The sequence below is a fragment of the Leptonychotes weddellii genome, chromosome 8 (genome assembly GCF_054177405.1).
Source record: "Leptonychotes weddellii isolate Sample4059 chromosome 8, ASM5417740v2, whole genome shotgun sequence".
Lineage (NCBI taxonomy): Eukaryota > Metazoa > Chordata > Mammalia > Carnivora > Phocidae > Leptonychotes > Leptonychotes weddellii.
The window spans coordinates 1,910,065-1,925,675 of record NC_138376.1 but is presented as its reverse complement, the minus strand read 5'-3'; the positions used below and the strand labels follow the sequence as shown (position 1 = coordinate 1,925,675).

At 44.6% G+C, this 15,611-nt stretch overlaps 1 protein-coding gene across 1 annotated transcript in view; it reads left to right on the top strand.

The window, feature by feature from the left end:
* The window catches only part of SCGN (secretagogin, EF-hand calcium binding protein), a 37,846-nt gene extending 22,936 nt beyond the window's left edge, over positions 1-14,910 (top strand). Inside the window, exons 8-11 of the mRNA XM_081827466.1 lie at positions 5,215-5,260; positions 5,525-5,584; positions 7,084-7,152; positions 13,060-14,910. Of these exons, the coding sequence (XP_081683592.1) occupies positions 5,215-5,260; positions 5,525-5,584; positions 7,084-7,152; positions 13,060-13,188 (304 nt within the window). The 3' untranslated portion in view covers positions 13,189-14,910. The remainder of the gene's footprint in view (positions 1-5,214; positions 5,261-5,524; positions 5,585-7,083; positions 7,153-13,059) is intronic.
* Positions 14,911-15,611: the final 701 nt, after the last annotated feature.

Sequence of the window (15,611 nt, the reverse complement as noted above, 5' to 3'; positions counted from 1 at the left end):
ACTTCCCTTTGAAAGGCAGAGGTCAAGTCTTGCCTGGAACCCTGAAGAACAGGCTCATCTGGCCAAATAAACAGCAGTTGTTTAGAATCTTCTGGGGGTGACAGATCCCTTTGTAAAGATAATAAAAACTACACCCCCCAAATGTGCAATACACAAAGTTTTCATAAAATTTTATAGGTGGGTCGTGGGCCAGCCCTGCCTTCAAAGGCCAGATGTTCCTGGTCTCACATAAGGACCCCATGAAAATATGTCTGGAATCTCATTCACTGGCTCTGGGAAAGCTGAGCAGTTAGTTCAGGACAGGGGACGACTGAACCAGGCTCCAGCCGGGCTGTCTGGTTTTTCGGTGTTGAAGTAGCCTCCATGGGCACCCAGCACCCGAAGGCCAGAGTAGGGGAGGGGAGGGGTGACAGCAGAAGTGGCCTAGTACCTGGGAAAGTGCGTCTGCAAGGCTGGTGTTGTGACATGATGGTCATGTCAGCACATCATCTCAAGGCTGGCTGACCCCAAGATGACCTGTGATTGTCACAGAGAGGAAAAAAAAATCAGTGGATCCAGAATACATGGGTATAACCCAGAAGGGGGAGCAGTTACGATCCCAGGGGCCTGCGGATGGGGTGGATGGAGCCGTAGCGTGGACAGTGACGGGGGTGGCAGTTACAGGCTGCAGGGCACAAGCAGGTGTGGCTGGAAGACAGGGAGTCCACGGACTGAGGGTGATTTTCAGTGACGGAGAGTTAACTTGGCAATGTCATAAGCAGATACTAACTTGAGTTCAGAATCACAAAGCCCTGTACGAGCTACCTCCTCTCTTGGCAGCATCTGCGAATGGGGACACACCAGGAGGAACCTCTCCTTAGTGATTACCAGGACATTGACCCCAACACTCTATAGGGTCTTCTATTTTGAGCCTCATCCTCCTTGGTTACTTTCCCCAGGAACTTCGTCCCAAATTTGGCCACTTTGCTGGGGAAGAGGCACGGAGAGACCAGCCAGACCAGAGGAGGACAAGAGTGTTTCTCCCAAAGGTTGAGGACTGAGGGATCTCCACCCTGTGGCCTCGTAGATCTGTCCCCTGGGTCCCACTCACTTCTCACAGTTCTTTTGGCCAACTGAGGCAAGGTTTCCTCTCAAGTAGAGGTCAGTCTAGCTACTCTGAGAGTTGTGTGAGAGCCAGTCCTAACGGGATTACCCAAATACCTAAAAGATTCACTCAAAACATGGCATCTGGATGAAAACAAGAGCATTTAATTTCGTTGCTCCCCTCACCAAAAACACCCACCCCCCCCTGACTCAAGGCACTTCTCAGAGGTAGTGAGTCCAGGAGCCTCGAGCGCCCTCTGGAGGCTAGAGTGTGCCACTGCTGTAAACTGCTCTCTACCCTATCGTCAACGATACTTTTACTCCTCAAATAAAATCCACAGATAATATAATCTACCTGTCTGCATAATGCTAAAACAGTTAGTATAATGCACAAACTATAACACATAAAGGGGAAATAAAGGAAAACAGTTAATAATAGAATAAGGTGTATTTCAGTGCTTAGGTGGATAGATAGAACCACAGGAAGACATAAGGGAGGGGTTCTTGCTTACATCGTGGTGTAGAATTACTGTGAATATGTCAGTTCAGATGTTGACTGATACAAATGTGACCTTTTGGCAACTCATGTGTCAGGAGCTCAGTTGCTGTTGATACAATTTTATAAATAACAAGTCTTTTTTTTTTTTTTAAAGATTTTATTTATTTATTTGACAGAGAGAGACACAGCGAGAGAGGGAACACAAGCAGGGGGAGGAGGAGAGGGAGAAGCAGGCTTCCTGCCAAGCATGGAGCCGGATTCGGGGCTCGATCCCAGGACCCTGGGATCGTGACCTGAGCCGAAGGCAGACGCTTAACGACTGAGCCACCCAGGTGCCCACAAATAAGTCTTGATAGCATTCCAAATGAAACAAAGTGCAGTCATCCCTCAATTTACACGACTCACTATACTATATGGATAATTGACACAATTAGCAAATTATGTATACCTTGAGAAAAATACCCTGGATTTTTATGTAAATAGGAATTCAGTTCTCGGTTCAAATATAATTATAAGCAGGATTTGTGCACACATGAGTGCTCCCCTGGACATTCCACAGGATGATTCCCCATTCTGTGGAAATTTCCATGCAATGCAGGACATCTAGCATCCCCAGCCCCCATCTATGGAGGTCATGTCCCTTCTGTCAGTCATGTGCCCTCTGTCACTGTGATTACCAAAAGGCCTCCCTGCAGCTAGCCAAACATCCCCCACTGGGGGCCTACCCAGAAGGTAGGAAGTATGCCTTAATCTCTTAAATAGCTTCTCTCCTAGTGGAGTGTTATGTATAGAGGAGGATTCAATGAGTAGTTGTGGACTGAAGGAAGAATTGACTTCGTACTGAACAGAGATGCAAAGCGACAAAACAGTTATTACCTTCTTTCAAAACCAATTTGATACGGAATTTGACAGTGACAACGAGGGTAGGCAGATTAAAGATGTCCATGTCTGAATTCCTAGAACCACTGAACATTTTATGTTACGTGGCAAGATGCATGAAGGCTGCAGAGAGCATTCATTGTAAGTTGCTCATTGACAGACCTCACAGAGATTAGTCTGGATTATCCAGGTCGGCTCAAGAGTAATAACAAGGGTCCTTTAAACGTGGAAGAAGGAAGCAGAGGGTCGGGTTTTGAAGGCTTTGAGGTGGAGAAAGGGGCCATGAGCCAAAGGATGCAGGCAGCTTCTAGAAGCTGGAAAAGGCAAGGAAACTGATTCTCCTCTGGAGCCTCCAGAAAGAAGCAGCCCCATGGACACCTTGGCTTTAGCCTGGTGAAATCTGCTTCAGACCCTGATTTCCAGTGTTGTAAGATACTAATTTGTGCTGGTGAAGCCACCACATCTGAGCTCATTTGTCACAGCAGCAATAGGGAAATAACCGAATGACTTAAAGGTCTTAAAACATTTATGCACGGGACGCCTCTCTCTATTCCCAGCTCTAGAAGGCAGCCGTCTTGCTCCACATACAAGCGCCTCTCAAGTACATGTCCTCTTGCTGGTACTATGATTTAGGCTGCTTGGTGCCAACCAAGAGATAAGGACAGGATTCCTCGTAGAGTTCCAGGATATTCTACCCTTTACTTGGCTCAGATTAATTCTTTACCCTGGGCATCCGGAAGAGCAAAATTTTCCAAATTGTTGTGTGATACTTTTTCTGCCTTTCTCTACATTGTGAATGCATGATTATGAGTGCAACATAAATCCAATGCTTTAGTCTTTTGAAACAGACTGTATTCTATTAACTACAATTGTAATTAAGCAGGAAGTACGGAAATACATTTGTTTTCCAAAAGAAAAAAAACCTGTATTTTTTTTATTGCTTATCATTTATGTATTATAACATTTACTTTTATAAAGTGTACAATTTGGTATACTTTAGTCTATTCATAAGGCTGTTCAACCATCACCACTGCCCAATTCTAGAACATTTCTATTGTGCCAGAAAAATGCCCCATACCCATCAGGAATCACTCTCTCCTTCCCTCACCTACCAACCCCTGATAACCACTAATCTACTTTCTGTTTCTATGGATCTGCTTATTCTGGGTATTTCGTATAAATGGAGTCATACAATACGTGGCCTTTCATGTCTGGCTGAGGTTCTTTATTTCTTCATGTGGACTGAAACAATTGTCTCGTGTTCTTTTCATTTCAGCTCGAAGAATCCCTTTAGTATTTCTTATGGGTCACATTTATTATTGTTGATAATTGTTGTCTTTTTGCTTAATGATTTTTTCTAACTAATCCTGTAAAATCTTTTTCTTTGTCATATGTGGACACTGAAGTCTCTGCTTGGTTGCTGAATGGTTAGTTAAAGATTGGGCAGAGATTCCTTGTATGTCTCCCAATGTTTGTTGAGGGGCCCTGTGTATGGGTTAGGGCACATCTTCTACATGCAACCAGGAAGTTTACAATTCTGCTTAGGCTTAACTTTCTGCTTGTACAGAGCCTGAGGATAAGCCACTGGTGAGACCTTTGGGCCTCCTGAGGTCTTTTCAGGGCATGCACACAGTCCTGGGCATGGATGTAGTCGAATGCATGTCTATAGCTTTCTAGATTCCCAGAAATATGTTAGAACTTAAGCCCAGTGGACATCTCATTCTCCCAAAATTTCCTTTTAAGCTTTTTTAGTTAGCCTGTTGTTTACCCAAACTCTTTTCTTTAAAGATTTTATTTATTTATGAGAGAGAGAGACAGAGAGAACATGAGCAGGGGTGAGGGGCAGAGGGGGAGGGAGAGGGAGAAGCAGATTCCCTGCAGACTCCCTGCTGGGCACGAAGCCTGGCTCCATGCAGGACTCGATCCCAGGACCCTGAGATCATGACCTGAGCCAAGGTCAGACACTTAACTGACGGAGCCACCCAGGCGCCCTGTTTAACCAAACTCTTACCCGCCACCGTGGTCGGCTGTCATCTTAAATAATTGCTTTTCATTGTTTTTGACAAATGCTCCCAGGTAAAAGGCCTTTCCACTAGGTGAGTTCAAAATCAGGTCGAATAAGTGCACCTTGCAAGTGGGGTCGTTCAGAGAACATCAAAGAAGTCAAATAATGGCAGTTCTCTGGGAATTAGATCTTGAAAGGGCTCCAACTCTGTTCTGCTCACTACAGCTGCTAGAATGTTCATTTTCCTGGGACTATGGGCTCTTCATTTTCGAAGATACCATGGAGTTGAGGGGGTTGGAGGGATGAAGCAAGTTAAAAAGCCACAAAATCCACTGTTCTTACCCAGATTTAGTCATTTTTCCAAGATAAACACTCCCCAGATTTCTGTAAGACTTGAATTTCTGGAATTCTGAAAAAGTTATTTTGATTTTTTTTTTTTTTTGCGCCAGTTTTCTCATTGCTGTTATGGAGGAGAGAGTTTTCATAAGCCCTTCTGCCATTTTCCACCAAGACGACTTTTTAAAAGTCTCTCTATGGTGACTACTAATCCCTATGAAAGTCTCTCCCAATTAATTTTTTAATTTGTTCTTACAATATAGAAATTCCCATTTTTCAAGCACTCACCCTCTTCTGCAAAATGATCTGGAAATTGCCTGCCCTTTCCTCATGCCAGAGTTATGGATCTGCTTGCCTTTGAGAGCTGACAGATCATCACGTAAATTACTTTCTTTTCTTCTTTTCCATTTAGGATTTTGGCTCTTCAGGAAAACTTCCTTCTCCAATTTAAAATGGATGTAAGTAGTGACATTTCTCTAGGTGGGCTTGTGTCATTCATGTCTCTCCATAAATTCGAGAGGGAGGGAAGAAAGGAAGGCATCTGTTTGTCTCACTGTAATTTATCTAGAGACCAGCAAGGCTCACTGTTGGAATCAAGGGATTAGGGTCATTGACTTAAAAAAAAATCATAAAAGTTTATAAAAGTTGTCTATAACCCTGGAAGAATTGTACATCAGAAGCGTCCCAATGCTGGACTGACACACTGTTTTCTCCACACACAGGCTTGTTCCACTGAAGAAAGAAAGAGGGACTTTGAGAAAATCTTTGCCCACTATGATGTTGTAAGTGTGTCTCTTTGGATTGTGCTGGCTACTTTTAGGGAGCAAGCTTGTTTAGCCCCTATGTGGGGTCATCCTACCCACAGACCCTAAACTGATAATGATGAATAGCAGTCCCACATGTATGCTGGTATGTCATACCCTCAGCTTCTCCATGTGAACTTCTGAAAACTACGTTAAAATGGACAAAGGAGAATTTATGGTTGAGAAGAGAATAAAATCATGTTTCTTTTCCCTCTGGCTCTAAACTGGGAGAAAGTTTCTCCTTCTTGATCTCCGTCTAGAAAAGTATGCTTGAAAACAAAAGCAAACAATCAAGTTAAAAACCACATCCAACCCAAAGAAATAGAGGCAAAACGAGCCCTGGTCAACATAAAAACTACTTTTCTTGTAGGATTGATTGATTATGTGGTCCTGCTTCAGAGAGGAGAAAATAATAATTCTAAAGCACAAAGTATGGCAAGGAGATTGCATTTCTTGAAGACAAGGTAAGGTAATGCAAGAAGGAAGAAAAATGAGAAAGTTAGGAAAAGTCAAAAGAGATGCCGTCCTGAAACTCACCAGACTGGACATCTGAGTGTGTCACATTCTGAGCAGAAAGGAGCATCACCTGGGAGAGGCAGCTCAGCAAAGTGTTGCTGTGTGACCCATCGCCTGTGTTTGAATCATGCTTCGTTAGCCACGTGACCTTGGGCAGTTTCCTTAACCTCCCTGTGCCTCGTTTCCCTTACCTGTAAAGTTAGGGTGACGAGGATAATAATAATAATAACTACCCCATGGAATTGGTGTGAGAATTCAGTGATTTCATGTGTGTAAAGCTCTTAGAAGGGTGCCTGGCAGGTAGTGTTCAGTAAATACACTAATTTTTTTAAAAAAATAGATTTTTTTAAAATGATACGTTAAAGCTTCAGGGTGAAGAAAACTTGAAAAGATGGATGGATGAGTTGTCATGACTGGGACTTTAGAGAAGAAACTGAAATATTTTAATATGTATCGCATTTTATAGACATTCTTATAGAATGAGTAGGGAAAAAATAAGGGTTTGTGTGCAGACCAAATAATAATTCTAATATACTCACTCAATTTAGTCACTCCTGATTTAAAACTTTAATAATCATCAAGTCCTCGCTAAATCATAAAGCACAATAAAAAACAATGTCAGCCTATATTCTTCCAAGGACCAATATGATGTGCAAATAACACTTATCTGAACAGAAGCCAGGTATTTGGGAAGCAAATGAGGTCGGTATATATCATGTTAATGAGATTTGCAAGAGCCAAGGGACTCCCATTTGTTTACGTGGGGGTCGTTACGTACAATTAATTATTGTCATGTCTGTGGAACATTCACTTTCTGCACAGAGGACCTCACCGCAACGTGCCATTTCCTAACATCTTTGCAACCACAGAAGAATACTGATTTGCACAATTCACCTAATTTATTCTTTAGCTTTCTGACTTAAGAAAATGATGTTTGACTGACAGGCTCTTGTCTATTTCAGAGTAGAACAGGAGCTCTGGAAGGCCCGGAAGTGGACGGGTTTGTCAAGGACATGATGGAGCTTGTCCAGGTGATTTCACGGGGCCGTAGAGATTTCGCTCCTCGTGGGTCCGGGATGCCATTGTGACTGATTCCACTGTTTACTTCTGAGAATCCGTGGGGCTGACGATTAATGCCAGAGACTAAATCTAGGGACACAGTCGATTTAACAACTACTGAGCCTCTGTGAGAACTGACATGTCTCCCTTTCTCTCTTAAGATCATTTGGAGCTTTAATTAAGTGACCCCATAGCAGCTTCTTGTTTCCATCCTATAAAACCCTCTCTTTTACCAGAAGAGCACAGTTCTGCTTATTTTTTGGTTACAGAAAGGCCTTTCTACACCTGGACTTGGTTATTAGAATACCTAAAACTTTTAATTTAATTTCATGAAATAAATCCCATATTTGAGATTTTTTTTCCCCCCTTGAGGGGCTGCTTTAACACCTGACCTAAAATCCTGGTTACTTATCTATCAAGACATTGCTGCGATTCGAAGTGATAGGATTTCAATTATAATCTACATCACAAGCGATCTCCTTTGAGATCCTGGTGCACTGTAGTAACTGGCTGCCTGATCTGGTTAAGCAGACGCTTGGCAACTCTTCCTTTTCTCTGGGACTGTCTAGCCGCTGAATTTAGCACATTCATATCCTTAGAGATTTTTTGAGGTTTATACAGGACATGATGAATCTGTCCTGATAGGCCCAAATGGCAACAAATTAGAGTAGCAATTGTTAACTGGTTTTAGAATCCCAGACCTGCTTGAAAACCTGATTAAAACTATGGAGTTTGGGGGGCACACGGGGGGTTAAGCGTCAACTCCTGATTTCAACTCAGGTCATGATCTTGGGGTCGTGAGAGCGAGCCCCGTGTTGGGCTCTGCACTGAGCATGGAGCCTGCTTGTGATTCTCTCTCTCCCTCTGCCTCTGCCCCTTCTCCCCGTCCCTGCTCGAGCGCTCTCTCTCTCTTTCTCTAACAACAACAACAACAACAAAACTATGGAGTTTTGCAGCAGAAAACTTCCCCCAATTTACCAACTTTTGCACAAATCTCCAGGAAGTTCACATTCTGTGACTGAGCGGGCATGGACGCTGGTCAGGATGACTTTGGTGTGTTCTTTGCCTCCTCACTTGTGTTGTTCCCATCCCAGCTGGTCCCCTGCCTCTTCTTTGGTTCCTTCACGGGTGCCCCTGTTGGAGTCTCCACCAGCATCTGTGCAGCGGATGGGTCCAGGTGTGGTGGTGCCTTCCGCATTGATTGCTAAAGGAAAGTCCCACTGTATTTACTATTTCATGCCAGAATGATTTCCGTAATAGAAACTGAGCAGTTATCTAGAGGACATGTTGGTAGGCTTGGCCAAACCGCAGTTTTAATTTGCCTTTGATAGAAAGCATGGGATGGGGGGCGCTGCTTCTCAGAGCAGTGTGCGGCCTCCTCTGAGCCACGGAGCTCGGGCTGCCGACTGCCCAAGTCCACGGCCCAGGGTGCTGCACATACCTCCAGACCCTTTCAGGTGTCATTGAGCTTGGCAACGGCTTCCACAAGTTACTGGGAGATAGGGAAGGAAAACCTAAACCAGCCACAGAGTAGAGAAAACATTTTCCCAGAGGAAATTAAAGAGAAGGGGGGAGATTCTAGGCCATCCAAAAACATGCGTTTGCCTCACTCTTTGATAGATTTGTATCACCTCCATGGGAAATCGGAGGACCCCCCATCACTCTTGTCCTTGCCCATCTATTTCAGTGGGGCTTCTGGCTCAACAAAAAGGTACCTCTCAATATAAGTACGAGCCAAGTGAAGAGAGCCGGTTTCCAAGGACTGAGTGAGGCCGGGCTCAGTAGTAGAAAAGCAGTTGACCAGGGCTGGTTTATTGAGCTAAAAAGTATTTAAAAAGTAGTTAATTATTAATGTTCTCCTCTGAAGCCAGATCATTGAGGTGCAAGCCTGTATTGGATCTTTCCCAGTCTTCGGGGTTGCTTAAAAAAACTATTCACCATACAGTTTGAAGGATGTTGTCAAGGGAAAATCTTTGAGTAAATTCTGATAATTCTCAGGTTCATAAACTACGGTCCTCTCTTGCGATTTTTAAATTTTCATTTTATTAGAAAGGACGATGGGACAAGTCAACAAACCAATATCTGGATTTTTTTTTAAAGATTTTATTTACTTACTTGAGAGAGAGGGAGAAAGCACAAGCAGAGGGAGTGGCAGGCAGAGGGAGAAGCAGACTCCCTGCTGAGCAGGGAGCCCGATGCGGGGCTTGGTCCCAGGACCCTGAGATCATGACCCAAGGCAAAGGCAGATCCTTAACCGACTGAGCCACCCAGGCGCCCCTGGAATTTATTTTAAAAGCAATTATCAGAGCATGTCATGAGGTCAGCTGGGAGCTGGCTCAGTTTCTCAGTGGAGAGTCCTGGTCAGGATTCCTGACGTTTGCAATAATGACCCTGAAATAAACTTACTTTATAGCCTTTTATGGATGATACATATATTGAATCTGTATTAACAGATTATTTGGTTACCAGAACATCCCTTTCCCTGATCTCTGGAAAATGGCGCCCAAGGCTGTCCTCTGTCAGTATGTTCAGATCAGACAAAATAATTTCTGCACAATTTTTATAAAGAGTCTGTAGGCCCCTTGGCACAGCATGAAAATCAACACGAGAATCCACAGCTTAAAGTAGAAAGTAGTAAGGCAAAACATTTAAGATGCCCAGCACCCCACACCAAGGAGTAGAACTGTGGATTGTGGATGGTAATGTGGGAAGCCAAACAGATGGGATACCAGAGATGCCCAGGATGTCTGCCTGGAAGCGAAGAGAGTTCCTGCTCCCAGTCTCCCCAGAATTCATTCTTTTTCCTGCTAGACACCGCTTCTGCTTTTCTCTGTTGTTGACAAGGAGATGATTAGCAAGAAGGGACAATACTTAACCTAAAGGATCGAATCTAATATGTGATCCTCCAAGGAGCTGCTAGCCCTTAGCATGCATGTTACTGTTTCTTTTCATTTTTTAAATCATAAAAATGATACATACATCAGAGAGAAATTTGAGAGTAAAGGAAAGAAAAGACAGAAGAGTCATCTCTAACCTCGAGTAGACCTTCTATTAGCAAACTTTGTTTCTGGGTAGATTCTGCATCGGTGACCTCCACTGATAAGCATTTCCCAGTCCCGGTCATTGTGTTAGTGTCTGTATAAGATTTTACCTGTGGTTAGATATCCCTTACCTACGCATTCCTCTTTTACTAGTAATTTATTTTTTTTTAAAGATTTTATTTATTTATTTTTTAAGTAATCTCTACACCCAACGTGGGGCTCCTCTTTTGCTAGTTTTGTGACTCCAAGTAAAGGCAGGGCCTTGGGGTCTTGTTGCTGACTCTAGCATGGAGATCTGGGGAATGCTGGTAATGACTTATCTGGGGAGAAGCTTTGGATATTCGCTTTCTCTGTTTTAGGAGAGATGGAACGTACAGAAAAGGGAGGGCACATGACGAAAACATGAACACTGCATTTGGAGACATTCACTAATTCCATGGATGTAATTGAGCACTTAGCATGGGCAAGCACAAGGAGATATATCCAGCCCCAAATGTTCCCCTAGTTCCAGGATTCAAGTGGGGGCTGATAACCATTTTCAGCCAGCTACCCCAGATCCACTCTCACACTTTCCTATGAGATGGATAAGAAATACAAAATGCATTTTTGCATGGACGGCTATGATACAGTGTACTGTTAAAGAGATGTGCTTTGGGGCCTGCCTGCCCAAGTTTGTATCTGGTTCTGACATGTACCAGCTGTGGTACATGGTAAGGTTAGAACAGTGGTAAGGTTAATTAACCTCTCTGTGCTTTAGTTTTCTCATCTGTCAATTAAAAGTTGATAGTAGATACAACCTCATCAGGTTGTTCTGAAGATTAGAATTAAGTTGTGTAGAACCCTTAGATCTGGGACCTGTGTGCACTTATAATGGTGACTTGTTATTAAAACTGAGGCCCCCAGTGATCTCAGGTGATTTGTCTTCCATGATCCGAACATCATTGAACAGTGGCATTTAGGTCTCCTGACTCCCAGTGAGTTGTCAAACATTAAAAGCATAACTCTGAAAGTCCAAAGAAACTTCCCTTACATACACTCACATTCATACCCTCCTCCCAATACACACTCACACACTCACAAAATAAGGAAATAATTCCTTTTGCAGGAAACAAATTCAAAAAAAAAAAAAAGCTTAGAATAGCTTAAATGAGGTAAATTCACTGGCAAATTAATTCATGCTAATGTGTAAATGATTACCACCTGAGTCTTTTCTAAGCATGGGAATTTGCTAAGAACATCCTGGGGCAGAATGCTGCTAACTGGACAAAGGATGCGGCAGGAGTGTTGAGGATGCTGGTAACCAAAGGTCCCCACTTTGCAACTGTACAAGAAATGGACTCCCGATATGGAGCCATGGAGTGTAGCTTGCTGTTCTCAGGACTTCTAAGCCATTTCCTGGACCACACCTATACCTGCCTGTCTGACACCCAAGGAAGTATCCTGGGTAAGCCCCGACAAGGAGGACATACTGACAGTGTGTCCTCTTAGTCTAATCACTGACGGACCCTCCATCAGAGAGTGCCGTTGGCCGCAGATTCATGTCCTGATGTCCCCTGCAGTCTTGCCCCACGTTGGAGGTTACTGTTGCTGTGCTATCTAGCTCCCAGGTCCTGTTGCTCTCTGCCCTCCATCCTTCCCTCCGTGAAAACCTGGGATAAGGGATAGACTTGGTGTCACTCATCTATCCTGTGGGACAGTGCAGGTTAGCTCGTCTTAATTCAGCTGTCTAGTTGAAGAATGAAAGGCTTTGTTTCCTACTCAAGGGTTTTGGAGATTTCTTCGGCAGCAAGGTAGCCCCGGCTTGGGCTGGGCGACGGGGAGAGCTTCCCCGGCTCCTAAAGCAAACACTGCACATGGCCTCCTCCTCTGCTTGCGGGTGAGACTAGCTCAGTAATCAAGGGGTTTGGAATCTGATGAGCTGGGTTTCCTTTCTCTGTGGACCTGGACTTTTTCATCTAGACCCCGAGCCTTCACACGGCCGGTCAGACCGCCGCCTCTCCAGCACAGTGGTGTGAATTGAGGGGATGAGAGCACTTACTTCATTGGAGGCAGAAGACTCAGGATCAGAAATGCTGTTGCAATTCCCTATAGGATGGTTCAGCTCTGAGCGTCCGTGTCCTAATCTGTGAGCCTGGGTTACCCAAGGTTATCATGAGCATTAAATAGCCTGTGGAGAATCACTCAGTTCACGCAATTGCTCGCTTTTGCAGGCCTTTTGAGTTTGATGTTCTTTTCCCAACTGGTGCGTATCACAGTTACTTCTTAGCCCCTAAAATATCCCTTGGAATAAATCCAACATCTGCAGCTCAGGGACATACTGTTCTAGTTTGATTTTCATTCATTATAACCCTTTTTAAAATTAGAGGCACATGGGGCGCCTGGGTGGCTCAGGTTAAGCGTCTACCTTTGGCTCAGGTCATGATCCCAGGGTCCCGGAATCGAGCCCCGCATCGGGCTCCCTGCTTGGTGGGGAGTCTGCTTCTCCCTCTCCCTCTGCTCATCCTCTCTCTCAAATAAATTAATAAAATATTAAAATAATAAAATAAAATAAAATAAAATTAGAGGCACAAAAACCTCCCACCAGGAGAGAGTAAAATGGGTGTTCTCTGTGGGTCTGTGTGGCAAGGCAGGATCTGCAGCAACAATCCCCTGCTCTGAGGCAAATATCTTTATCACGACGAGGAGCTGGAATCACGGGGCACGGCCTGTCCCCACAGAGCCCCGCTCAGCAGGCAGGGGGTCCCTGCAGGTAGTGAGCGTGGGGTGGGGCGGGGCTGGCATGAAAGGCTGGGGCTGCCACTGGCTGGCCCACTGACATGCGATCTTCACTGTCCTCAGCCCAACATCAGCGGAGTGGACCTTGATAAGTTCCGGGAGATTCTTTTGCGCCACTGTGATGTGAACAAGGATGGAAAAATTCAGAAGTCCGAGCTGGCTTTGTGTCTTGGGCTGAAAATCAATCCCTAATCCCCAGAACACTTTGCCTTTTGCTCTTTGGATGTTTCTGTGCTCCGGCTGCTTAAGCTCCCTGTGCTTTGCTGTTGGGACACATGGGCAGACTTCTTAACCACCCGGGCGGTATCCTTGGGCTGGGGGCGGGGGTGGGGGGCGAGGGCTTTCTTGCTAAGGGCATGGTGTTCTCCCGCCTCGCTGAAAGCATCCCCCCCCCCATGCAGTACCTGTGTTATCCATCCTCCCCCCACCCTGGGCTTTCCCATCCCCCCCCACAGAACCAGCGAGCCCGCTGGATCTGCTCTGCTTGCCCTCCCGCAGTCACCAGGGAGGCAGGGAGCGGAGTCCATCTGTCTGTGCTCCCTTGTGGGCGAGTCTGGCGTCCTGTGACCTCTACAAATCGATTTTGTCATGGAAATAAACCTGTAGCTGGAAACAAAGACACGCTGGTCCTTGTTTTTGTGTTGTGATCTTTGCAATGTTCTGCAGGGTGGTTCTCTGACTTGGGGTGGGTGTGATGAGGAGGACGGAGACGGGCAAGATCCGAATGGATTTCACACCTGCTGCTTCCTTCCATAGTTCGCAGAAGCCCTGGTCGGTGACTTTGCCAATAATCCCTTTGTATTCATTGCACGGAGACCAGAACACTCGACGTGGGCTGGGTTTTGCTCTTAAGTGCTCTGTAATCTCACATGGTCAGGAAGGTAGGAATACAGGAGAAAATTCGGAGAAAATGCTTCCCAGGTTATCCATGTGTCTGTTCCCCACTCTGTTCCTTCCCTGTCCACCAGTGTCCTCTAGCGAATCTTTGACATCCAAGTCTCACTGGATGCCCCCGAGTGTCTGGGCCCCTCTGCAGGTTGCAGGCTCCCCCTCAGACCCCTGCTTCCTTCACTCCTGGGCTCTGACACAGTCCCCACGTCGGGGGGGGGGGTGCTGTTTCTCCTGGGGCAAGCCTCACTCTCTCTTACCATCCTGACACTTTGTTTCTTAAAACATCCCTACCTTATACCCAACAATGCAGGAATTTCAGGTTTGATATGATGCTTTAGGTAATTCAGAAAAATTGTAGTATAGAATGGTATATTCAGAGCCATTCATAACCCAAGAAATTCCATCATTCACAGGGTTCCCCTCAATGGCAGACCCTGGCCCTAACCGGGTTCCTATCCCCTCAGGTGTCCCTTACATCAAATATACAAATAATTAATATCAATAACTACCATCAAGTGCTTTCTATGTGCTAGGTACTTCTAGGTGCTTCCCACACTTCAAACCATGTAATCCTCACTGAAACCCCATGTGGTAGGTACTCTCATGACCAATCTTAGAGATGAAGACACGGAGGCAGATGGTAAGCTGTATGGGCTTGGACATCTCAGAAGTGGGGAGTCGTGGACTTCATTATGGCCCATTTCATGCACCTTTCAGGAAAACGTGGCCCCTCCCACAGGTTGGGTCTCACTGTGGGATCCACCGCCGTCCCCAGCAGGACATTTCTCCAAGTCTGGGTCACTCAGTCTGGGGCAACACTTGATGGGAGCCCAAAGAGAGCCCAGGGGGCAGCATGGGGCCAGACAAGCATGCGAACCCCTTCTCACCATGCAGATGTTGAGGGCGCCACATACACGTGCACCCTTCAAAGAACAAACTTTGGTTTTCAGAGTTGAGACAGCCCAAACCGACAGGAAGGGTGGAAGAATATGTATCTCCAGAATTTCACATTATTCTGCAGAATCTCGGCTCCTCCTCTGAATCCCCTGAGTTTTTAAATTTAAACCATAGCAGAAGTCTTTTATTTTAATGCAGTTGGACCTACTTTACATTTACTTATTGCAATGCAGCTTCTGTTTGGTTTGAGACATCCAGCTTTTAGGGTCAAAAATGCATTCTCTTCTGCTACCATTTTTTTTAAAGCTCTTTAAAAAAATTTTACATATATATTTTTTGGTTATGTGTAGATATAAAATATACATATAAATTTTGGTTATATATATATATGAGATAAAATTTGCCATTTTAACCATTTTAGGTGTGTCATTCCATGGTATTAATTACATCCACAATCTTATGCAACTATCAACACTATCTATGTACAAAACCTACTCATTGCTGCAAACAAAACCTCTGAACCCATTAAGAACATAACTCTCCATCCCCTCTATCCCTAGCCTCTGGTAACCTTTCGTCTACTTTTTGTCTCTATGAATTTGCATCTTCTAGATATTTCACAAAACTTGAATCATAAAATGTTTGTCCCTCTGTGTCTGGTTTATTTCACCCAGCATGTTTTCAAGATTCATCTGTGTCGTAGCAGGTATTAGGACTTGTTCTCTCCTTATGGATGAATAATATTCCTCCATATGGATATTCCACATGTAGTTTATCCACTCATCTGTTGATGGATACTTGCTTTGTTTCCACCTTTTGCTTACTGT